The 24510-nt window shown below is 36.9% G+C and overlaps 2 protein-coding genes across 17 annotated transcripts in view; one reads left to right on the top strand and one right to left on the bottom strand.

The window, feature by feature from the left end:
* Positions 1-6855, top strand: part of BTBD10 (BTB domain containing 10) — a 29462-nt gene extending 22607 nt beyond the window's left edge. For all 3 annotated transcript variants that reach the window (XM_084519840.1, XM_084519841.1, XM_084519839.1), the window contains 5 exons: positions 977-1079; positions 1842-1962; positions 3006-3203; positions 4147-4257; positions 5746-6855. In XM_084519840.1, coding sequence (XP_084375966.1) covers positions 977-1079; positions 1842-1962; positions 3006-3203; positions 4147-4257; positions 5746-6056 — 844 coding nt within the window. In that variant the 3' untranslated portion in view covers positions 6057-6855. The remainder of the gene's footprint in view (positions 1-976; positions 1080-1841; positions 1963-3005; positions 3204-4146; positions 4258-5745) is intronic.
* A 389-nt stretch (positions 6856-7244) lies between these two features.
* BMAL1 (basic helix-loop-helix ARNT like 1) overlaps positions 7245-24510 on the bottom strand; it is a 47552-nt gene continuing 30286 nt past the window's right edge. For 9 of the 14 annotated variants that reach the window (XM_084519798.1, XM_084519800.1, XM_084519795.1 and 6 more), the window contains 13 exons: positions 22849-22928; positions 21776-21868; positions 20771-20888; positions 17948-18097; positions 16415-16661; positions 14736-14795; positions 14186-14292; positions 13707-13857; positions 12998-13086; positions 11068-11176; positions 10146-10239; positions 8416-8518; positions 7245-7891 (listed from right to left, as the gene is read on the bottom strand). In XM_084519798.1, the coding sequence (XP_084375924.1) occupies positions 7731-7891; positions 8416-8518; positions 10146-10239; positions 11068-11176; positions 12998-13086; positions 13707-13857; positions 14186-14292; positions 14736-14795; positions 16415-16661; positions 17948-18097; positions 20771-20888; positions 21776-21868; positions 22849-22928 (1562 nt within the window). In that variant the 3' untranslated portion in view covers positions 7245-7730. The remainder of the gene's footprint in view (positions 7892-8415; positions 8519-10145; positions 10240-11067; positions 11177-12997; positions 13087-13706; positions 13858-14185; positions 14293-14735; positions 14796-16414; positions 16662-17947; positions 18098-20770; positions 20889-21775; positions 21869-22848; positions 22929-24510) is intronic. The other 5 variants (XM_084519790.1, XM_084519792.1, XM_084519791.1 and 2 more) reach the window with 1 other exon arrangement.

A 24510-nucleotide genomic window follows, 5' to 3' on the forward strand; every position in this document is an offset into this window, starting at 1 on the left:
TACACACACAAAAACTATACAGACTAACAAACTGGTGGTGTATCAGCATGTGTTGAAACAGTATCTCTTTTCATGTGCAGCCAAAGCTCTGCGTGTGTGTGTGAGGAAGTGGTGCTGGCTAATATAGTAGATTTTTTTTGTGCGTGTATTGCTGTTATTCTCCCCTGGGGACTGGTTCAAGGAACAAGCTTATTTTATCTTCTGCTAATTCACAAGTAGGTTAATAAAAATGTGGAAATAGTGTTCTAAAATGCAAGTTATTTATAAACCCACTCTTCCCCAGTGTCAGTTCACAGGACACTGAGCAGGAACTGCTTAACTAAAGTGCACTAGGAGGTAAAAGTAACTAAAATAGGAACATATTCTTTGCCTCAAGCCTGTATCCTGTTAGACTGCTGTTTTCCAAAATGTTTCTTGGCTTGAAAAGTGGTCAGAAAATGCATGTCAAATCATTAAGTGAAAAAAGTGAATTTGTTTTATCTATTTGTTCATCTTCTATCAGAATGTTATTTTTAAGTTTGGAATTAACTAAATACCTTAAATTAAACTGTAGTGAGTTGCATGTGCTTGAACACTTGGTTCTATTTCTTAAACTACTTTAGGTGTTTTTAAATAGAATTCCACAACAGAGTCTGGTCTACTGCAACACCTACCACAAATGGACAAAGGCTTTTTTGGGGTTTCTCCCACAGCCTCTGGAACTGTCAGGAAGTGGCTTGGTCTGACTAATCTTATGATCAAATGATATTGGCAAGTTAATGCTGAAGAAAGCTAGTCCTTCCAGAATTCCACTGAGCTTTCTATTTTCTAGTAGTCTTGCTAATTACAAGCCAAACTGTATGTACATAAATAGGCTGGTTTTATTCCTTGCTTTTTGAGTGCAGTTTCTGATGTATAGCTTCACAGATTCACAAAAAAAAAAAAGCATAGCAAAGGCAAGACATAGTAACATAACTGACTACTTATTTTTGATCAGGATGTTTGGATCAGGCAGAGAACATAATTTCACACGTCCTAATGAAAAAGGAGAGTATGAAGTTGCTGAAGGAATTGGGTCTACCGTGTTTCGTGCTATTCTGGTGAGTTTTTATGGAGTGAAAAAAGGCAGGTACTAAAAGTATTGTTAGCACAAGCACTGTAAGTATTAAGAAATGTAAGTTCTTGATTTAGTCTTACTTACGTATCTGGACTTATTGGATGGAACAAACACTTTATGTATTGTTCTCAAGAGGGGGAAGTTGTTTGACATGAAAACACTCTTAGGTTTTTTAGTTACATGCATGTGACAGCCAGGGTGAATACATAAAAACAATTTAAAAAAATACAGACTGTCAGAAATCTATTTACCTTCTATGCATCTAGTTCACCTAGTTCAGATGTATTCTATTCATTCCTTCTTGTGATAAAATTAGCTAAAATACAATACCGAAAGTTAACTTACTGCAGGCCACAGGAGAAAAGCAAACTTCAGTCTCAGAAGAAAATGTGCCCTTACATATTACATGTCTACGTAAAGAAATAGAGATGCTATACTGCTTCGTCAGTGGAAGTAGAATAGCAACAGCTGAGTGAAGTATATATATATAAAAATCATCATACGTGCACCAAAATGATTTCTATTAATAGTTTTTGCTTAAACAATTGCTTTAACCACAGCTTACTGCTCTGAAAGCAACTATCTGAGTAACTTGATGAATTTGAGGACAATAATATTCATTAAGTTGTATGTTTCTTTTCACGGGGCTTTATTGTGGAGAAATAATTTGTTTTTTGAGGCTGAAATGTATTTGTCAGTAGATGTTTAAGTGATTTGTGCTTGCTTGTTTGCTGCATGACTTCAGGATTACTACAAGACTGGAGTGATACGCTGTCCTGATGGGATATCAATTCCTGAATTGAGAGAAGCATGTGACTATCTCTGTATCTCTTTTGAGTATAGTACCATTAAATGCAGAGATCTCAGTAAGTATGGAACTTATAAAAAAAAAAAAAAAAAAAAGACTTACATGTTTAGACTTAAGACTAAACATGGATTAATTCTGAATTGTATCCTTTAGTAAAGTAAGGAACATGTCTGATACTACATGAGCAAGATACATCCTATTATCTCTCTTACATAATAGGGCTCTAAAGGTGATGGATGTGCAGCTAGCTTGTGAAGAATAATGGTTTAGATATTTGGATATCAGATATTGAAATATTTTTCTGTTATGGTGGGTGGTATGGAAGGTTAACAAGTTTAAACTTCTTTGATTAATTTGCAGTACAAATACAGTAATGTTAAGTAGTATCTTTTTGCAGAAGAGAGGGTAAGTTACTTACCTCCTTGCTTATGAGAATTAAGCTGCGTTGCTAGCTTAACTACAGCTTTGCTGATGATGTAAGGCTCATCTGAGCATGTAGCAACTGTCCAGCTTGTTTCTTCCTGAACACAGGCAAAGCTTTGGCCAATGTTTAAAATGAACTGGTGTGTCTTTGGTTCCTGGGATCTTGTGTTATTTGTGTAGTGCCCAGTGATAACATGCAACCTCACGTTGTGTTGGCTGCTGAGTCACATTCAGTGCACCTTGCCCTTAGAAGGATTTCACAGGCGATACTAGGAGGATTTTGAGAGGCTTTAGTTTTAAGCTAATTCTTACAAAAAGTGGGTTGCATGTGCTCCTCCTTAACAACTGGCTGAAATAGTGTTTCCTTTTACGAAGCCCAAGAGTCTTGCATACAATTATCAAATGTTTAGTGGTAGTGAAAACATTAAGGAGGTCTATGTGAAGTCATGCCAGTGTTTACCCAACAGAATGTTACTATCTGCAGGATAATCCTATCAGTTTGAACTTCTGGTAAAAATTTCAAAAAGTTCTGATCTTACACAAACTAATAAACTAACAGTGTCTTTACAGATGTCTGCAGTCAATAATACACAGTAAACAGAACTGCTGTGTTCCTTGCTCCTGCCTTCATTTCTTTACCGATCTTTAAAATGTCTGCTATTTAAAATTTTGTTCCAGGTGCTCTCATGCATGAATTGTCAAATGATGGTGCTCGCAAACAATTTGAGTTTTATCTAGAGGAAATGATTCTCCCATTAATGGTAGCCAGTGCCCAAAGTGGTGAGAGGGAGTGCCACATTGTTGTGCTGACAGATGATGATGTTGTTGACTGGGATGAAGAGTATCCTCCACAAATGGGAGAGGAGTATTCACAAAGTAAGCTTATTTTCACTGTTTCCACCGAGCCACCTCTATGGTAGTAGTAGTCAACGTGCTCATTCAACTTATTTACACATAAGCACTGTTAGCAAAGTCTTTACAAAATCCTTAATGCTTCACAAAAGCTTTCTTACTTTTTTCCTTTGTTCAAGCATATGTTGCATGCTATGTTCAAGTCTAATTAAAAAGAGGAGATAACTTTTAATACCAGTCAATGAGGGGAGAAAGAAATACTTTTTCAGAAAGTTCTCAGAAAGATGGGTAGGAGTCATTGTGTGAGAGCAACTGGGGGGGTGGGGGAGGGGTGTCAATATTTTGAAGTGTAAGAATTACATCTATAGATCAGTTAAAGCACTGTGAACTGTGTTTTCTTCCCTGGATGTATGGTGTCCTTGCTGCTAGAAATCTCTTCAATGTGAAAACTCAAAATTCAGTTTTGAGGGGAATGTAGGAGCTTGAAGTACCCTTAGTACTCGGATAGCTTAAGATCTTTCTAGAAGTCTCTTTTAAGCTGTATGGAGGATGCTAACCTATAGCCCCACCTAAAATGTGCAGCCCAACTAAAATGTCTGCAGGAATTCCATCTTGGGGGGGTTGGGGGAGAAGTCCTTTTCTGTGGAGGGGCCTGAGAGTATAGAGTATACAATGTGGTTGGTGAATTGTCTTATTATATTCCTAAATCCAGCAAAAAAAAAAAGTGTATGAAACAGGATAAATTAATAGGGGGAAAAACATAAAACACAAAACCAACAAGTTTCACAGTGCCTTTGGCTACTTTTCTCTGATTTCTGTTTTGGATATTTTAAGGAGTTTTTAAGTCTCTCCCCTTCATTCTGAAATAGAATTACACGAGTAGAGCAGGACAATGAGATCTTGTTGTTTGTAGGATTAGAAATATAATCTTTTAATACAATTATTCCTAATTAAAATATATTTTTAGTTATTTACAGCACGAAGTTGTATCGATTCTTCAAATACATTGAAAATAGAGATGTGGCCAAATCTGTTTTGAAAGAAAGAGGACTCAAGAAGATACGACTGGGCATTGAAGGTAAGAAAAGTATTGCATACAAACTAACTCTTTGGGAAGCAGGTTTGTTGTATTTACCTGATGATCATCTGTATAGTTAAAGAAACAGTGATTCATCTTTCATATTGAAGTTAGATGATATATTGGCTGGGGGAGTGGTACCTAATAAACAACTGGTCCAGCTGGAAAACCTGATTGCAGATCAGTCATGAGCCTGTAATATTTATTTATCTGCTAGACTGCTTACAGAGTAACTTAGGTGGTTTCTCCTGTCTTACAGCTGCATTTAATGTCTTTTTCCCTTTATTTTTCATGCAGAATGTTCTCTGTTCTTACTGTACTTTGAGTCACGGTGCATTTTTACAGCTTTGTTCTGTTCTTGGCCTGGTGCTTTTTTCAGGGCTTGAAATGAAAAAAATTAAGTTGTAGGTAGATGTTTTCAGGAAATACAAACCTATCAAACGGATCACTAAGGTGCAAAGAAATACTAATCTGAAATAAAAGTCCTGTAAATTCAGGATGCTGATCTGTAAAGTTTCAGCTTTGGCCTTGCAAAAAACAACTACAGTTAGTTGTCTTAGATTTTTATTGTGAATATAACAACTGGGTTGCTCTGTATTTCATTTTCTTCATGATTGTTGGCCCAAATATTTAAAAATCCAGTGTTTGTAATTTGAAGGATTTTTTGCATTCACTTACCAAGTTGTCATGGTTACATTTGTAACTTGCCAACCAAAAGCAAATGCTTTAACAGCTTGCAATCCTTAAAAATAAGTTCAGCTGAACAGAGTGCAAGCCTTCAGACTGACATGCCATTAAACTAAACAAGATCTGTTTTTGTCTGTAACACTGGCTAACACCAGCTTATTTCTGCTGGCTTTTTTTTTTTTATTTTAGATGAAGAGCAACTATTTAACTAAATTGTAATGCTAGTACCCCACAGTAATACGCAACTTCCTAGTAATGAAAATTACTTAGGGCAGGGAGGGAGAGATGACATGAATGAACATAGCATAACCAGAATTGTTAATTGGTTTAAAACTCTGTATTTTCTGAACTGCAGGAACTGGGCTGAATGTGAGATGAAAGTGCTAAGATTCTGCTTGCAAATTTAAACCACTGATCAGAGCAACACTGCTCTCTACCTTTGAGGTCTTGTTTCTTGCTTTCCAGATTAGTATATTAAAAACAGATTGACACTTCTGGTCCAAGGAAAAATCAACTGGCATTGCCTGTAAAATTTGGAGAGTTGTTTTATGACAACATCGACATTATCAATAGCATTAATCTCTTTCGTTACAGTTTCTGTGGTATTTTAGCCTCTGTCTCTATGTTGTCCCTGCTTAGATAACATTAAGAACAACACAATTGAATGTTTCCATGCAGGATGCTGATAGTAACAACTGCTAACTTTCATTGTTTCCACATACTGCTTTTTGTGAGTGTGAAAGAAAACCCTGAACTAGACAGTACAGGAAACGTTAACTTATGCTGTACTCTGTATTGTAGGTTACCCTACATACAAAGAGAAAGTGAAAAAGCGACCAGGTGGAAGGCCAGAGGTGATTTACAACTACGTCCAAAGGCCATTTATACGGATGTCATGGGAGAAGGAGGAAGGAAAGAGTCGGCATGTTGACTTTCAGTGTGTGAAAAGCAAATCTATCACAAATTTAGCAGCAGCGGCAGCAGATATACCCCAGGACCAGCTTGTGGTAATGCATCCTACCCCCCAAGTAGATGAGTTGGATATTCTGCCTATTCATCCTCCACCTAATAACAGTGAGATGGATACTGAAGGACAAAACCCCCTCCTCTGATCTAGACTGTTATGAAAACAAAAGCATGCTACTTTAAAGTGACTCTGTACTCAATTCATATTACACTGCAATTCCAGTTTTCTCCATTGTGTAACAGTGTTTAGGATATTGCAGTATGGACCTTTTAGAAGTCCAGGTGGAGTATCTGATTGTTTTTGAGAGAGTACAGATTAAAACATCCAGGAGTTAGTTACATACATGTATTTGTTTACCAGTAGATTTGTGACATTGGTTATTTGTACACTGGACTGTCCTCACTCTTAAGCCCATTGAAAACAATGGGATACTGGTGGCTAGTGTACTTCAGTATTGTTACACTGGGGTTAGCATGCAGAATTGGAATTGATAGTAGCACTTTACAAATGGTTGATAAATGGAATTTCAAGCCATTTTTATAAAAAGTATTGCACAATACTAACAAAGTGCTTCTATCAAAAGTATTAATTGTAAATAGTTTTGCTCTGAATAGATTGACCCTTTTAAAGTTATTGTATATGGCTGAGCACAAAACTACTTACCATTGGGTTTTTGGATTGAGGACATGATTCAATTACCCATGTAACATCTTGTTCTTCAGTGAATTTTTTTCACTTGTTTGCAGTGTGAGCCATGGTCAAAAGCTGTGAACGAGGGATAGGGGCTTTATCTTAAATTTTGCCTTACCTTAATATGTTCACAAATATTTATTTACTAAATTTTTCGTAAGTGTCATGAAATAGGAAAATGCAAATGGTTCATTCTTCATTTATTGATGATTGTAAACAAGTTTTTCATGCAAATAAAATTTCCATTATTTTAATGGGTTTGAATTATCTGTGAATGAGATTATGTATACAGAGGAGTTTTGGAAGTGCTTTTTTTCCCTCAGGGTGGTTGGAGATCACTTAATATTAACCACCTTAGTGAAAAACAGGTATTACCTAAAATTAAAAAGAAATCTGTTGCACTATCAGACTGTCTTAATTCACCTTATTCTTAAGTTTTTCTCTTAGTTGAAATAGTAATTGACAAGTAATAGCTTCTCTGTAAAATTTATCATAGTGATAAAAATGCTGTAAGTGTATGTAAGGCATTGTTTTTCTTACCTTTTTCCTCCAAAGCTAAAGAATTGATAAATAGGCAACTGCTGCTAGCATGCATCTTCAGCAGGGTTCTATCAAATTTATTTATCAAAGTAAATGCTCCATCTTAGAACAAAGGAAACATTTATTTTAAAAATATTGAACTGTCTAGTACATTACACTTCAACAATATTTATAGTAAAGGATTCTTACAAGAAAGAATAAACAGCTTTATGGTACAATTAGTATAAGAAATATCCACATGGGGACTGTTTTGCAGTGTAAAAACACACCATACATCTGAAATGGTCATTTGCATATAAAAGCTACCACTCATCCCAGTGAGTTGCACAGTGATTTAAAAAAAAAATCAAACAACAAAATCCAAAATATACAGGTATTGCAAGCTATACACAGCTAACCAAATCAACACAACACTGTAGTGGGTTATTCCACTTTGTCTGAAGTTACATGTGGTAGAATGAATTGCATTCTGATATGGCTTTTATGAAATTCATACATAAAAGCTTCTCAATCCAACAAGCTTCACAGACTGTAGAACTCCACCAATAAATGCACTTTGATATTTGGATGTTGAAGCAAGGTGCACCACTTACAAGGGCCATGGCAAATCACTAAAATCCACAGGGCCACCAAGACCTGCATCTGCTTCAAGAAGGCTCATGATTACTGCCATTGCTGCTTCATCATTGCTAGGGCTGCTTGATCCTTGATCGTTGTCAATCATGTCAATGCCTATATGCGAGTTCTCCCCTGTAAATATAAAGGCAGTAAGTTGTCAAAAGTTGTTTTGTGTGCACCTGCTACAGTCACTTGCCATATGACTTGAAGTACAATACCTGACCAGGCTCAACTATGTGGGGAGTATTAACATGTTTGATAAGCAGAGTTTCAGGGATACAACTGACACCCGCACATCAGAGCACAAAGGTTAGGTCACTTCTCAGGTATGATCAGACCAGGCCCGTGAGCCTTCCTTCTCATCTCTAGTTATGTAAAAGTACTCAGAAAAAGCAGGTCAGGCATTCAGCTAATTCATACCAGGTCAGCAAGAAAAGAAAGGTATCCAACTGCTGCTTCAAAAATGATAATACAAAGTAAGCTAGCAAAGCACAGTGCCAGGATACTCCTTGTAGCTACCCCCTTAAGGTGAACAAAGTGGTAGGGTATGTACTGCAGCTGGTAAAAAACAGGCCATCTCTAACAGCCATCATGTTGTTACAGTTGTCTGTGTAGTTAGCTGATACTTGGGTGCATTTGTGTATGACTTCACTTACCAAGAATAGAGGAGTTGTCAGAATATGGGTAACCAGAGCTGTCTTGGATTTGCCCAGATAGTAACCCGGCTGAAGAAATGTCTGGAGTGCCACCATTCAGGATCTGAGAAAACAGAAACCATAAAACAGCATGAAATGTTGCATTAAGTCTCAACTGTTTCAGATTAGGATTTTTAATATAGGAAGGATGGATTTCCTGAAAGAAAAAAGAAAACAACTCGCACCTAAAGGCTAATCAGACTAATTGTAAACTAGGAACTACCTTCCTCTGTATTGTCTACAAACTTATCAGACAGTAGATCTGTTCCTTTCTGGTGGGGGGAAGTCAGCACTACATGCTAAACTTCTGAAAAACTGCCAGAAAAAGTCCTGAAAGGATTTCTGGGCATTATCATTGTAAATATTCCATCTACAAGTAAGAGTAATCACAGCTAACTACAGAATGTTTTTGAATTTACAAATACAGTGCATATTGCCAATTAAGATTCTCAGTTTTAAGAGTACAATCCTCCTAGGTAGAGGGAGACTGCATGAGCTGAATATTGCTCCTGGATTTTAAAGTCTTAATTTTTTTGGTGCAGAGCAGCACAGCACTACCATGTACACCAGAGCTCACACCAGGCAAAAGTGCCTTCCCTGGGCTTTTTAAACAAATAGTAAAGGAATACCTGAACTGTAGTTTTGAACAGCTTGGATAGGCATACACTAGAAAGGGTGTAGTTTTGAGCTTCCTTCTGAGGGCAGCATCATCTGGAATGTGTGTTCTTTATAGAAAACTAAGTATTCTAAGGCAAAATATTGAGGGAGCATACTATAAGAAATACCATATATCTACGTGTATTTTCCATTATTCCATTATGTTGCAGTAGCCTGCTATATGTGATGGTGACTTATTCTTGGGCAGAAGGAGCATGAATGATTGTTCCTAGAACCACAACTCAGTTTGTTCCAACTTCAAGTTTTATTTTCAAGTACAAGGCCAGAAATGGAAATATTTAGTGTCAATTATATGCTCCAGTCAAGCAATTCTTATGTATAGTCATCACAATTTCTGGGAAAAAAAAAAAAAGTTAAATCTGAAGCAGTGTGTGAATGCACAGAATAAGGCTTTGGAAAAGTGCTCTTCCAGCTTTGAATATGGCATCTATAAGTAGCAATTTACTAGATGACTTAACCTCCAAAGCACTTGTACTGGCTGCATTTAAGTGTTAGCAATGGTATTTGAACGCTACTTAAGCGATCTTAGAAGGCGGCACGATACATAGAATTGATTTAAAAATAAAATGTCAGTACACAGTGAAGTATCTAAGTGTCATATTTTGTGCTACAGCAGTACAGTATAACTTGAAATTCATTTGAGCATCATCAGTGCTCAAATGATAGCAATTCCATTGTTCACCAGTATGTGGTGTGAAAGAGTGGAGGATCAAGAGACATGAAGAGAGCCGTTTCCCTACTTCTGTGTTGGTTTTTTTTTTTCTGTTTGTTTGTTTTTTGTTTGTTTTTTAAAAAGTAAAGAGCATGTGGATTTCCAAAGCTGTCAGTGCTTAAGAACTGTTGGTCTCTGCACTTCACAGACTACTGTAACAGGATTTTCCTCCCACCCTCTCCAAGAATACTTTGACCTGCTGTCAAACTTTTTCAGCCAAGCAGTTAAAAGTTCAACACCATAATTCTATAACACGATTTGTGTGTCACTACTGCTACAAGACTGTACAGATTGTTCTTACCTTCTTGTTTCCTGGGGAGGATGTATCAGGTGGTGGTGTGCTGGTAATGTTCAGTGGACTTGAACCACAGCTGGACGGTGATGATCCTCTTATCCTATTGTATGGGTAACACGGAATGAATCTACCAGGGGCTTTGAGACTTAGGTTCCAGAGACTCAGAGTTTCAAACGCCAATCTTAATATCAGGCATACAGTGTTTAAAAGCATGCACTTCATTTTTAGTTTCTTCAATTTTCAACATTATTCAAATCAGCAGCAGTAAATTTTTATTTGCAGCTAGATAAAGTCTGTGGATAAGTGGCCCAGCTTGCTCAGTCTACAAACTTAAGCTGTTTCTCATGCTACCCTCCTTCTCCCTTACTTGTTCCTGTACAGCCTTCACAGAGATGGAACACGGGAAAAGTGTTGGATACTGAGGAAAACCTAATTTTTGTGTGTTACACTTCAGTTTCTATCAGTGATAGAAACTAATGTGAGCTCAGTTCCACTCCCCTAGACTCATTAAATGGGCTACTGCTACAGAAGTATGCTGGACATGTGAAATAGTTAATATATGTATATATGTTTTTATTAATAAATAATGTATTCATTATAGAACTGACAAATTCCCAGACTAAATGAAGGTGGGATAATTACAAAGAAAAGCAATTAGACTTGGGAATTTCATCCTTGGCAGAGTTCCCCTGGGAAAGCTGAACAGAATGCAGCTTTGAAAATAGTTAACAGCTGCCAAAGGACTAGAAATAACCAGGTGTCTTGTAATAAAATGAAAACAGCCTCAGATATCCTGTATAGGTAGCTGTAGATGTCTACTTATACAATGCAATTGTATCAGTATGTATTTAGTTTGAAGAAAAACCTCCTTACTTCCTTTTAAAGAACAATGCTGATTTTCTTATTTCTTCATACCATTTTCTCTCACCTGTGAATCTCCATGATCTCTTCAGCAATCATCCTCCCTATTTTTCCTGCCCCAGCTCTTGTTCCACCTGGAATGCCAGGGACAGTAGGATGGGTCCTTTTTGGGCCACCTAAAACAAGTAGGTTTCTGAAGTGAGATAAAAGTTTGCACCTGTATTCCAAATAGCATTAGTATTTAGGCATGCAAAGGTCCCACAGCTTGTCAGAACTACCTAAGCTTTATTTACTTTCAATTGCAATAACTGTTGAGTATCCTTAAATATATGGAAAGCTCTGACTTTGAGCTATGCTGTCTATCTTAGACATCTAGGTACACCTATTCTGGTACACCTATACAAATCTGGCTGTTTCAAGCACCTGGTAGTACCTCTAGTCCAGACATAGTAAAGAATAGCTCATCACAGCTGCTTTATTCTGTAGCTGAATAGGCTCATCTCCAGCCATGTTTATTTTTTGCTTTGTGTTAAGAACTTGCCACCACAGACAATACAGAATAGATCTGAGTCACCTGATGAACATAAATTAAGCCTCTGCAGGTAACTGCAAGTATCTAAGAAGGGGGGAAAAAGTGAGGTCTGAACAGTTAGAAGTTCATTGTTTCTTTATGCTTGCACAATACTTAAGAGGTAGATAGGAAGGAGCCTGATCTATTCCAAGGCATAGTAAAGAAAAGATGCCATTCTGAAAGGGGAAGAAAGCCACAAAGTATTGTTTATGCATAACAGATAATTGTCATCTTTTAGAAATTTATACTTAACAACAGCAACCTTCAGTATCTTTTTAAAGCTCTGACCCATCAGGAGGCAAGAAGGTTCACTTAAAAGCTCATCAAATCCTTAGCAGAACCAGAACCACTTGAAATTAAGCTTTACTCAATCAACTTTATTTTTCTGGGGACAAGAACTGTCAGTATAACAATACTCTATGTCTGGTTTCATCTCAAAGTTAGTATTGTGGCAAGAATTAAGTTTAGAATGGTTTGTTTTATATTTTTTCCATTCTCGAAAGGCCTGTATACTGTATTACTGCCATAATTCCAAATTTGATTACTAGCCCTCATACCAACATAGCAGCCTCTCTTCCTACCACACTGCTAACTGCTCCATGCTTTGCTACCATTCCTCCTCAATAGTTCACTTACTGAACCTCATTTTTCAGAAGAGAGATAACTAAAAAAAACAAGTCTGCTGAAGTTTTGCACTGTTTTGCTAAGCATTTGTATACAATTTAAGAAGTAATTCCAGACAAGCACAATATCCTTGTTCTATGGCTGTAAGTGCATAGCTGATAAAAGTAGTATCTAGTAAGCAAAGTCTCTAAAAGCAATGGTTCCCAGTTCTGGAAAGTATAAGTACTATCATCATCTTTCCTCCCCAGTCCTTCATTCATGGGCTATAATTGCATCCTCCTACTCTTCCTCAATTCAATCCTGATCCAGTAACACTTGGTTATTAAATCAAGCTCCGTTCCACATTATGTCGCACACCACCTGTTATAAAAGATATTTTAGTCATCTTCAGCAATGGTAGCAATCCCATGACAATTACTAGATGTCAGTCTTCATGTCTTGACAAAAAGTCAAACAAAGGTAACAGAGGTTATAAGCTGAACAGCTAACCTATGTTTATGATCCAGCCACACTGAGTGGTCATAGGCACTGACCACAGAACTGGAAGGCAAACATTTTTCCTTTAAATTGCCCGTTCAACCCTAGACTTATTTCTTTTATCTGGCTCTTCCACCTCTCTTTGATCAGCTATAGACAAAGTTGGTATTTAAGTTCAACAGGACAAGAACTGCATTAGCACTTCTTTTCCCTAAGCCATATTATTCTTTAAGATGTTAGCAAAATTCTAAGTGTAAGACTTCAACAAATCTGTGCTGCTAACTATGCATGACTACTGGACTGCAAGGAAATGATTGGCAATTACCTTCTCCAGCCTGAAGCATGCTGTCCATGCTATGTGGAGAAGCTGCAAGCTGTGGAAAGGCCGCATCTCCACTATCAAGAATGCTGGTGCTGTGGATTTCAAGAATTAGAAGAATCAGTGCTAAAAACGCCTGTGGAACAGTCATTCTACCAGTGTGTCACAATGGAATGCTTCAGGGTTTAAGTAGCTCGTGAGTCACTATCACCTCTGTGAAAGAAGCACTATGACTGACACCAAGGCTAGATAAACAACAGAAATAAAACACTATGTTACAACTCAGAAGTATGCAATGCAGAACCCAAACAGCATCTTTAAGACAATTTTCTCTGCAAGTTAATTCCACTGTGAAGGCACAGCAGCTGTACAAAATCGTCAAACGGGGAAAAAAAAGTGGAGGGGAATTCCTTCCAAAGCAAAGAAATGCATCTCCCTTAAGTCCCTACAAAGATGAACACCCCTGGTTTTCCCAGTGAAAGAAAATACTTTTATTTTTTCCAGCTTTAATAAACACTATTTAGCCCATCTTGCAATTATTAAACTAATTTCCCTCCCCTCACATATGCAGCTCTTCTTTTTTTCTCCAGGGTGTTACTTGGAGAAGACACCTATTGCCACACAGAACACGTGCATGTATACATGTGAAATATCACCTGAAAACAGTGCAAAACAATCAGTATTTACATAAATCTACTTAGTGAGAAATACTTACGAAACAACTGTATTTGTTGAGACGATGTATTCTACTTCTTTGGTCCAAGGGTTCATGAAACTGAACCAGCGACTCCTCAATGTAATAAAAGACCCATCTTTTATTTTAAACTTATAGCAATTAGTTGTAATTTTTTCTCTTGTCTGCAAAACTAAAACCAGACAGAAAGTAACTTTGTGTGGAAGAGGCAGCATGATTATATGAGCAATATCACAGAAAACTCAATTCAGTTAATTCCTCCCTCTCATCCCTGGAGAAAAATGTTATTTCTGTAGTCAACCCCCTTACCCAATGTGAGCCTTAAATATTCACAAATAAATCCGTGGAAGTCTAAGACATTTGGCACATACAGAACAATGATCTCAACTAAAGCATTTACAAAGATACCCAAATCTTTTACAGTTTGCATAGTTCTCTTAAATCAAAACTATTCACATTATTTATACAAAATTTCTTTACTGAATTATTCATAATTGTACCTTGTCTATGACATTCTGCAAGATGTCCTATATCATCTTGATGAAAATATTCATAACATGAAGTACCTAGAAGTTCCTGGGGTAAGTAAGCCAGGATGGCTGTTGCCCTTGGGAACGACAAGGGAAAGGAGGTAGGGGAGGGAAGGAAGGTAAAGAAAGAAAAAAAAAATGAAAAAAAATATATGTATATATTTTCAAGTTGAAGTATTAATGATAGCTTACTGAAACACATTCTGAAGATGGGAAAAGTACAAGTTATGCTGAAAGTTATTATTTTAGTGTAACAAGTGTTTCAGAAGCATTTTCTCCCCTAGTTACAACCCTTAAGAGTTGGACAAAAAACAAACAAAAAAGCAAACCATCAACCAGGCCCATATGAAAAGGTTAACAAATAGAATTTTCCTAAAGAAGCATTAAGAAACCTACTATGCATCTGGTTTAAATCAAACAGAAGCATGAAGCAAATACAACTATTTTTTTCTTTCATCAAAAGCAGACACAAAGCCAATTTATTTTCTTCCTCATCAGAAAATTGTACAACTAAACACACCTGCAGTACAGGAAAGTCAGGGACTCTTGATCAGACTCTCTGGTAGCATTCCAGGAGCTGCTGGCATGGATGGAGAACAAGAAACTACTGAGCCCTAGTAATTTCAGAACCTGACTTCAAGAAAGATGCAGTTGAATCAGGCACTCCAGAGGCCAGCAACAAGAACACCCAGAAACTACCACCTGAGGAAAGATTGAACTTAACTCTCTTCCTACCCTCACAAGAAAGACATTTCATTACACTTGTGACTCCCATCTCAAAGGAACATTAGAACAGCAAAAAAAAAGAACAGATAAAATCTGTTCACCTAGTTATAATGGACTTAAAGTGCAACAAAAAGGATTCAGATTTAGCATTCAGATGGAAAACAAACAAGAGTATACACGTTTGAATCCAAGTCGTCAATGTTTTCTGAATCATTATTTTGGAAATACTTCAATATCTATCAGGATAATAGGTTTGATCTTTCAAAAACAGAGTTCATAAACTACCATACCTTGGCATGACAGCTTGGCACACTTTCTGAACAACAGAAAGGCTACGAGTATTTTCAAAGCTCCCACAGTGACCACCAGTTTTAAGTACTGCTGCAGAAGAGCTGGTATTTCAAAAAGCTTGCTACCAAATTAAAAACAAAAGAGAAAAAAAAAAAAAAACACCCCAACCAGACAGACACCATTAACAAAGGTTCTGCTTACTGTAATTTTTCCTCAAGACAACCAGCTCTACTTCCTCTCAAAGTCCACTAAAAATCAGCAGACAGCAGATACACCCCAGAAACAAATTCCAGCAGGCAGATTCTGGCAGAGTTTGGAGCCTGGTCTTTTTTTTTTTTTTTTTTTTTACATTTTAAGTAATTGGGCCTAAGCCACAGACTCTGTGAAACAGTCTCCGCTGGGCAGTCTCAACCCATCTTGGCAAGGAAGTGAAACAAAAACACTCCCCCCAAACAACCCGTCCCCTCCCCAGTACCATCCTTCAACCACCCCTTTTCCCTTGGGAATGCCAGTTATTTTGAAGGAAGGTTCAGGTCATGTCTCTTTACTAAGTAAGAAAATTCAAGCAATTTCTTTTTTAAAGATAAAAATTAGCCTTAATAAATAAATAGATAATAAAACTGATGTTTGAAAGAAGATACCACATCGGTCTGAGTTCTCAAATCTTTTCCAAAAGTAAAGCTTATGGAAAGCTTTCTTTCTTAAAAATACATAAGATCATATACAGAAGTATTAATTCAGCAGAGTATGTCCAAGTAGATAAATGTATATACTACCAAAGCTTAATGCAGCCTGTGCGATAACTTACCCACGTAGCATTTGCAAAAGATTGCAAACAACAAAATGTTGTAATTACAAAGTCCAGTTAAAAAACAGGATAGCATATTCTTCTGAAGATTACATATATACACATATTCCTAATGAACAGGCAGAAATGATACTTGGATTATTCTGTCTAGTAAAAAATAGTTTTGGAGCTTTTGTTATTTAATCAGTAAAACCTAATAAATACATAGTGGTAGCTTTAAGCTGGATCTCAAAAGCCAAAATAATTTGCAGTTGGGATTTAGAAAAAAGCTGAAAAGAACTTTTTTTCCAATAGTAGTTACACTTCTCTAAATACCACACTATCATCAAATCAGTATTAGAATGATGTATTGTGGAAATTACAAGTATTCTTACCTCTGATCTACAAAAACAAACTTTCCATCTATCGCATGTCGAGAAACATATTCTGTAGGTTTCACCCTGATCTCACCGTTGACCGGCTGCGGTACTACATGAGGATGCAGCCGTCCAATTGCAACAAGACAGCTTAAATTACAACCCTCATTATCTGGTTCATTATCTTCATCTAGTCCCACTTTTGTTGGTGGCCAGCTTTTTAAATAACCTGTACTATGGATAGTGCAAAAGCTTTTGCGGTCCACTGTAAAAAGAAAAAAAACAACAAAACAGTTAGGCCATAGATACTGCTTTTGGAGAACTCATCTCTCAGTTCTGCTAAAATACATGTACAGTTCCTCTCTCACCCAGGATATTTGTGACACTGCTCACTAAGGGCTTTTTCAGCACTCCTGTTTCAATGCAGCTCATTTGAGATACATCCATGTAAAAGTTCTCTCTACAAAGTCATTGTTTATACTGAAACATCCCATCGTTCAGACTAACTTCTGATCATCTTTAAGTAGAAATTGCATCACATCTTATTTCAGCAAAGGATGCTAATGTAATGTTAATAAAAGGTTGTTTGAAAATACATTATGTTAATAAAGGATTGTTTGAAGAAATTGATATATTAATAAATAAGACACCTTCGTCAACTTAACATGAATCTCCTACCAAAAAAAAATGGCTGGCAGAAAATGCACTGTTTGGGTGTACAGAGGATAAGTTGCACATGGAGGAGAAGACTAAGATTCACAATGACAAATAATACAGCCCATATCTGAAAGAACTGATACTCCTCAGCACTGAGCAGGCCTTATAACTGCAAGAAAGGAGACTTTCACAGAAGAAATCCTTGTGCCTAACTGCATAAAGTGATTTACTCAGGGATGAGCACTGAAGTATGATACAAATTTAACTAATAAAAAATGCATTCTCTGAAGTACTCAAAAGAAGAAACTTTCAAACGTGGTCAAAATATATACTCCAATATATCTGGAAGAATACACTGCAGAGGAAAAAATATCCAAACCTTAGATAACATTATGACCGAATACTTCTGGTGTAGAAATACTGTTTCCGCTACTCAGAATGTACTAAACCCAGAAATGAACTCATAATAAATTCATTTTATAAGTTGGATATCCATCCAGATATTACTTGTCAAATATGGAGCAGAAGAACAGCAAGGGTAACAGCTTCTCTTTACTGGAGACATGGGCTAGAACATTAAGCATGAATGTAATGTTTGGCTTCTGAAGATGCATTAACCACACCAGAACCATCAGCACAAACTGCCAGCAACAATTTCAAGAGAGCAGAGGGGAGAATTTGGCTCTATATGCTAATCCAATATGTTAAACAGGAAAAAATGGAACAGTATCAAGAGAGAAAAGTAATAGACCAATACGTAGTTCACATAACATCTTATGAAGAAACATTGATGCTGCTCAATAAATATAAAAACCTTAACCACCGCAAGTGAACAGTTATATACAAAAAAGCCTGACTGCCACTATACTTGATAATAAAATTCATAATTGTTACCTTTCTTCTTTGAACAGGTTGAAGGAAAATCCTTGTCTTCTACTTTCACTGAAGGTCTATTGCACTTCATCCTACAAAAGAAGGACCGTCTTGCTCCAGAACATAGTCTTGATGGCCCAGGCGTTATATCAGTTTTAACTGGGAGTCCAGCTGTAGCAAACAGAGGAAGTGAGGAAGCCTTCTTTGGAGGGTAAAAAGTTAACTGAACAAATAATTACATCATACTATTAAACTGCATGATGTTTTAACTTTCTGAGGACTTGCACAAGGTCCCAGTCATTATATCCTCATTCAGAAGCTGAAGTGCAATTTTGGAGATTTTCATTTACATGAACATGCACAGGATAGCTCAACCAACCACACAGAATTTCTGATTACATTTTCTACCATGAAAGCATTGACACAAGCTTGAGAACAGAGGCTTCTAAATGTGAAGATTAGAAATAGATGGTAAAAGTCCATACAAGTTTTGCGATAAACATGATTTCTTCAAACATTAATAAACAGATTAAAATTAGGGAAAGATTATTTACCCATAACTAGAGCAGTACTTCATACATATAGTTACTAGATAAGCCTGTGACCCTTCAGACTGGAAGACTTATTTTTAATCACAAAACACACCCAAAGAGCCTATATGCATGTACAAAGCAGAACAGACCAAGTGACGTTCCAGGACCCTCTCAACTGCAGTGTCTCAAGACATATTTTTACATTGTTCTGACAATGAAGCATAGCCAGCAGGTCTATGGAGGTGATTCTCCCCCTCTGCTCTGCTCTTAGGAGACCCCATTTGGAGTGCTGTCTCAGCTCAGGAGGCCCCAACACAAGGACATGGAGCTGTTGGAGTGGGTCCAGAGGAGGGCCACAAGGATGAACAGAGGGCTGGAGCACCTCCCCTACGAAAACAGTCCGAGAGACATGGAATTGTTTAGCCTGAAGAAGAAAAGACTCCAGGGATGCTTTATAGAGGCCTATCAGTACTTAAAGAGGGCCTACAAGAAAGCTGGAGAGAGACTTTTTACAAAGTCACATAGTGATAGGACGAGCAGGAATGGTTTTAAGCTAAAAGAAGGGAGATTTAGATGAGATGTTAAGAAGAAATTCTTCACTCAGAGGGCTGTGAGGCACTGGAACACGCTGCCCAAAGGAGCTGTAGATGTCCCATCCCTGGAAGCGTTCAAGGCCAGGTTGGATGGGGCTTTGAATAACAAGGTCTGGTGGGAGGTGTCCCTGCCCATGGCAGGGGGTTGGAACTGGATGGCTTTTAAGGTTCCTTCTGACCCAAACCCTTCTATGATTCTATGATGGAAGGGGGAAAAGGTAGCAGCGACATACACAGGGACTGCAAATCCCCAAGACCTCTGATTATGTATAAGAAATTTTTCTGTCCTCAAAGAAAGTTCATATGAATATGCCCTAACAATAAGCCCTGACCTTTATCATATACTTGCAGGAGATTCTCACATTCTTTTCTATGGAAAAGAACTGTAGAAACATGGTACAAAAAATGCATGTCAAATCTGGAAGCCATCAACAGAGTGCTGGTACAACCAGAGCGGTAGGAAGATGCTTGGCATGCATCAGAAGCATGGGATATCAACAAGGCCACTGATGCAGCTAGAGCTCCAGGGGAGAGTTCTCTGGGATATGGTGGAGGATTTAAATCACATAGCAACTTTTTTCACAGCTTGCTAACTACTTCAACTACTTCTGCATAGGGATGTATATAAATGAGCAGCTACAAATGTACAAAACCTTCTAGGACCCTGTAGACTTTTAACGTAAGGAGGAAAACGGTGATGCCAATGTTTTAATTAAAATTAGAATTGCAGGAGGTCACCTCAAGGAGGTGCTGCAGACTGACTTTCACCATATACACTCTAAACTGCCATTCAGTGGACAAAGTACAAGTTGTGCCCAAGTCACTTATGCCAACTTAAAAAATAAAAAAATACTAGTACTCTTAAGAATATTTGTTCTTGAAAACTTATCAGTTGGTCTATCACAGCAGATGAGAACACTAATTTGTCGTATTTATTTTTGCCCTAACTTTTTCAGAGGCATGCAAAAAAGGGGATAGAACTGGATGAGCATGTTTCATGACCAGACAAAACCATGAGCTAGAAAAACTTCAGCTGATCCAGATGCCTCTAGGCTCACTGCCCTGGAATGACCTTTCTTGGCTCCACTTTCTGAAGTTGTTCTGGTGGCTTCTTTGCAACAGAGTCCTACCAACTTCTGACTTGACAAGCATAAGACTTAAAAACCTGGAAATCTGTAGTTGTAAGATACCACTTTCTACTTAAGCAACAGACTCCTGTTATGAATGTAGATTAAACTCACACTCATCTCAAAACAGCACAGATACAGAACTACTTCAAAACACCATAATGGTCTAGAACTAAGGTGTACAGTAGGAAATGATTCTAATGACTGGATTAAAAACTTTGTAAAAAAAAAAAAAAAAAAAAGTTAAATCATTGCTGGAAGTGGCAAAACAAAAGAAAACAAGAAGTCCTGTCATGACTGACAGTTATGGATAGCCAAAATAATACTGTGTATATCCTGACCACTGACTGAAGGATTAGAACAAATACTTCATGTGTCAGTGGGAAAAATTAAACCTTTGATGCCTGGAAATGAAATAATACCTCATGTGAAGCCAGTTAATGCATCTATACTGTAGGGCATGCAAAAACTACAAGCTTCTACATTCAAGTATCTGTTTCATACTTTGTCTTCTGTCTCTTCCTTGGCATCCCCAAAACACTTTGCATGTTAGTGAAATATTCAGAAGTATTTTTCAAAAAGAATACTCACTTTTTGCATCTATAAGCCTTTCTCGTGGTGCAGTGTCAGAAGAGGAGAGCTGCTCCTTCACTTTGGCAATGTCTTTAGGATGAAGGTAATCAAATAAACTTTGACCAATCAAATCATTCTGTAGGGATTGAACATTTGATCAAAAATTTAAATAAATGTACAGTGTATATTCACAATTTTAGTACCAATTACAAAGAATCCTTCTACATGTAAGTCTAACCAATGAACATCAAAAATCTCAGATCCAAGATTAATTGGAAGATATCAGGATGTTTTGAAGTTACAGAATTTTCAGTAAGAGGTTTACAGAATTAGTATGCTCAATCAACCAACAGGTATTGTTGTTTCTCTTCAGTTTCATTTTGTATGCTACACGTTTTAAGTAAAAATCATAGTTGCAAATGTTCTTTTTCAATATTTACTTGATTGGTAGGTATTTGGTACATATCTAGCTAAAGGCTGGGTGATGAAAGCTTTTGAAGCTAATACAATGTTTAAAGTTGGAAAAGAGGGCAGATGTATAAATAACGATCTTCATTATTTCTGTCAATATACATTACAAGTTCCATTTCATTTTAAGACTATATTTAAAAACCTGGCTTTGGTATTATTGATTCCCAGTTTCCTTAAGTAATTATGCTAGCAGAAATAGAAAGATAACTAAGTTGAAAAAATCATGTAAAGCTATTGGAGAAACCTCAAACTGATTTTTCTATAGTTATTTACAAGTCAAATTAGTTAACACTTCGCGAGTCCGATGTTAAAACCTAACCTGAATGTGTCACAAACAGTGAAATAAAGTTGGTACCTTTTTACCTCCTTCCTTTGAATGGGAGCCAGCAGCAGTCTTCTTCAGCAGCATGACAGAGAAAAACTTTCTTTGCAACAAATCGCAGCTTTCAAGGCAGACTATTCACACAAATACCCCTCCCATATCAACGTATAATAATAAAATAACTTTCAAATCTTTTAAGGCCTAACATTACTTTAAATGGAAAAGAATACCTGACTGTAGTTGAGGATCTTGAAGACAGATTCTGAAACAAACAGTATCTTCCCTCTGTCACAGCCCACAACAAAAAGAAATCCATCTGCTGCCTAATTATGAAATGAAAAAAAGTAAATTTCTAAGTTATAGATCTTCATTGCACCATCATAACCTTTAAAAACACTTTGTAGACAGCAGGATTTCTACACTAGGAGAACTCTTTTAACATTTAGAGATAACTTAGTCAACAGACACTATGTGAAATTACAATGAAGTTTTTTTTGCATCTGCAAACATTTCTGGCATCATTCTGGGCAGAATTTACAATCACTTATGTAGGAAGAAAGAATATTTTGTCCAGTAATATTACAATGATGTTTAATAATGCCTGTTTTAAAATTATTATTTCAACTGCACTTATTCCATAGTTCATATTTCAGAAACTAAATGTAACCTGTGTATTTATCTATCTGTCTGTAGGCAAGTTTTGAAAGTACTATTTTTTGACCACATAAAAGCATGCAGGATTAGCCCCTAGCTTTATAGCTCAAGGTCACAATGCTGCAGAAATTCAGTTCTGAATATGCTGCAATTGGCCACTACAGTTCTTCACAAATTACACAAGCTACTAAAAGTGCTTAATTATTGGCACAAGCCATATATACTCCCCACGCTATAAGTATACACAGGAAGCAGCCAAACACACTGTCACATTACATCAGTGACCTCTAAACAAGGTGCTTGTTATATCATTGGATGGTAATAATCATGTTAAGGTAATCCATTGCAGAAAGTCTGTAAGAAAATTGTTTTTGTTCATTTCATGAAGTAACTGAAGATTCAGATGGTTACCATTAAAACAGCAGTTTCCTCAGATCTCCCCTTAAAATCATACCACTTAATTTTAGAGATGTTAGTTATCTTTAAAACCCAGATACTTTATGCAATAGTCTTACAGATTGATACATTAATTTCTATAATCAAAACATCCTTAAGTTGTGAAGCAACTTACAAGGCAGAAAAATACTGGAGTTTCACTTTGGGAGAATTATATTCACAGACATTAATATAATTAAAAGCTGAAACATACCCTGAGAATAAGATGTTTTAATTCATCATCTGATAGAAAAGCAGGCTTATAGTTGGCTTCTGTATATGGGTTTGTAGCACCTAAAGAAAACAATCCCCATATCACAAACTTAATTTGTGACACAAAGAAAAAAATATACACTTAAATAATTTTTATTTGGCTCTTTTTTAGACTGTTATTCATTTCACCTGTTCTTTAAAATGAAAGGCGCTTTTTGGTTTCATTTTACTATCATGACAAATTCTGTTGGTACTAACTCAGAAAAGAATGAAGCTTTTTAGCTAAAAACACAATATTGCATGATGTAGCAACACAAATGCCTTCTGAGATGGAAGTTTTTTTGGACTTTTTTTTTTTTTTTTTTTTTTTTTTTTTTTTACTCAAATGCTGTGCTTGATTCATGGTCTATACTCAGAATCAGAAACTAAAAGTAAGAGATAAAATAAAAATCTTCAAACTGTTTCTTCTCCCTAGATCCTAGTAAAACATGACAAGGTGATGTAAACAGATTGTCAGGTAGGATCTTGCAAATCAGTACTCTCATGCCATGCCATGCCAAAGACAAAACATTCCACTGACTTTACCTAACAATGCAAAAAAAGCCAAAAATGAGCAACCAATGAGGCATCATCTTATTAAAGAGTGATTCTTTTTTATCTTATTCTCTTCATAAAAACAAGAGAGTCAAATTAGTAACCACTGAACTGCTATAAAGTATCAACATGACAGTGGCAGAAAAAGCTGCACCTTACAAAACTGCTAGGTTAAGTATGACTGGAAGATGTCTTGTGTCCTAAAAACTAGAATAGTGACCATTTCTGTAAATTACCAGCATCACTATTCTTTCTCAAAGGTGGGTTGCCAACCACTAGAGCAGGCTGCTCAGAGCTGCATCCAGCCTGGCCTTGAATGCCTCCAGGGATGGGGCATCCACAGCCTCCCTGGGCAACCTGTTCCAGTGCCTCACCACCCTCTGAGTAAAAAACTTTCTCCTAATTTCTAACCTAAATTTCCCATCTTAGTTTAAAACCATCCTACCTTGTCCTATCACTACCAACCCATGTAAACAGACATTCCCCCCTCCTGTTTAGATGCTCCCTTCAAGTACTAGAAGGCCACAATGAGGTCTCCCCGGAGCCTTCTCTTCTCCAAGCTAAACAAGCCCAGTTCCCTCAACCTTTCTTCATAATAATTCATGGGGTTAGCTAATGGAAAATTATTATTTTCTCACCTACAAATTTCCCTGCTGGATCAGGGTATCAGACCATGAACCAAGCCATCCTGTGGTTGCTCAGTTGCAAGGAAGAGGGGAAAGGGAGGCCATATCCCTTACATGGTATCTTGATGTTAAAACAAATCAGCCACAGCTCCAGATAGAAAGTACAATTGGCAGCATTTGCTTTCTCATGACTTCCTTCTCAAACTCTGGTAGCCCCCACAAACTCCTTTATTTGTTCTAGGATGTGATGTTTTTGTATTCTTACAGCTTCCATAGGAAAAGAAAGTACTAAAGATGACAACTGTAAAGTCAAAGGAGTTTCTAAGGAAGGGGAAACTGAACGTAAAAATGAAATGTATCCTTATTATATTTTCCTTTTGTAAACAGCTCTACAAAAATAGGTAAGAGAGAAGGCAAAAATGTTCATGGCTGCATCTGATGAA

Source organism: Aythya ferina, assembly GCF_964211825.1.
Source record: "Aythya ferina genome assembly, chromosome: 5".
Taxonomy (NCBI): Eukaryota; Metazoa; Chordata; class Aves; order Anseriformes; family Anatidae; genus Aythya; species Aythya ferina.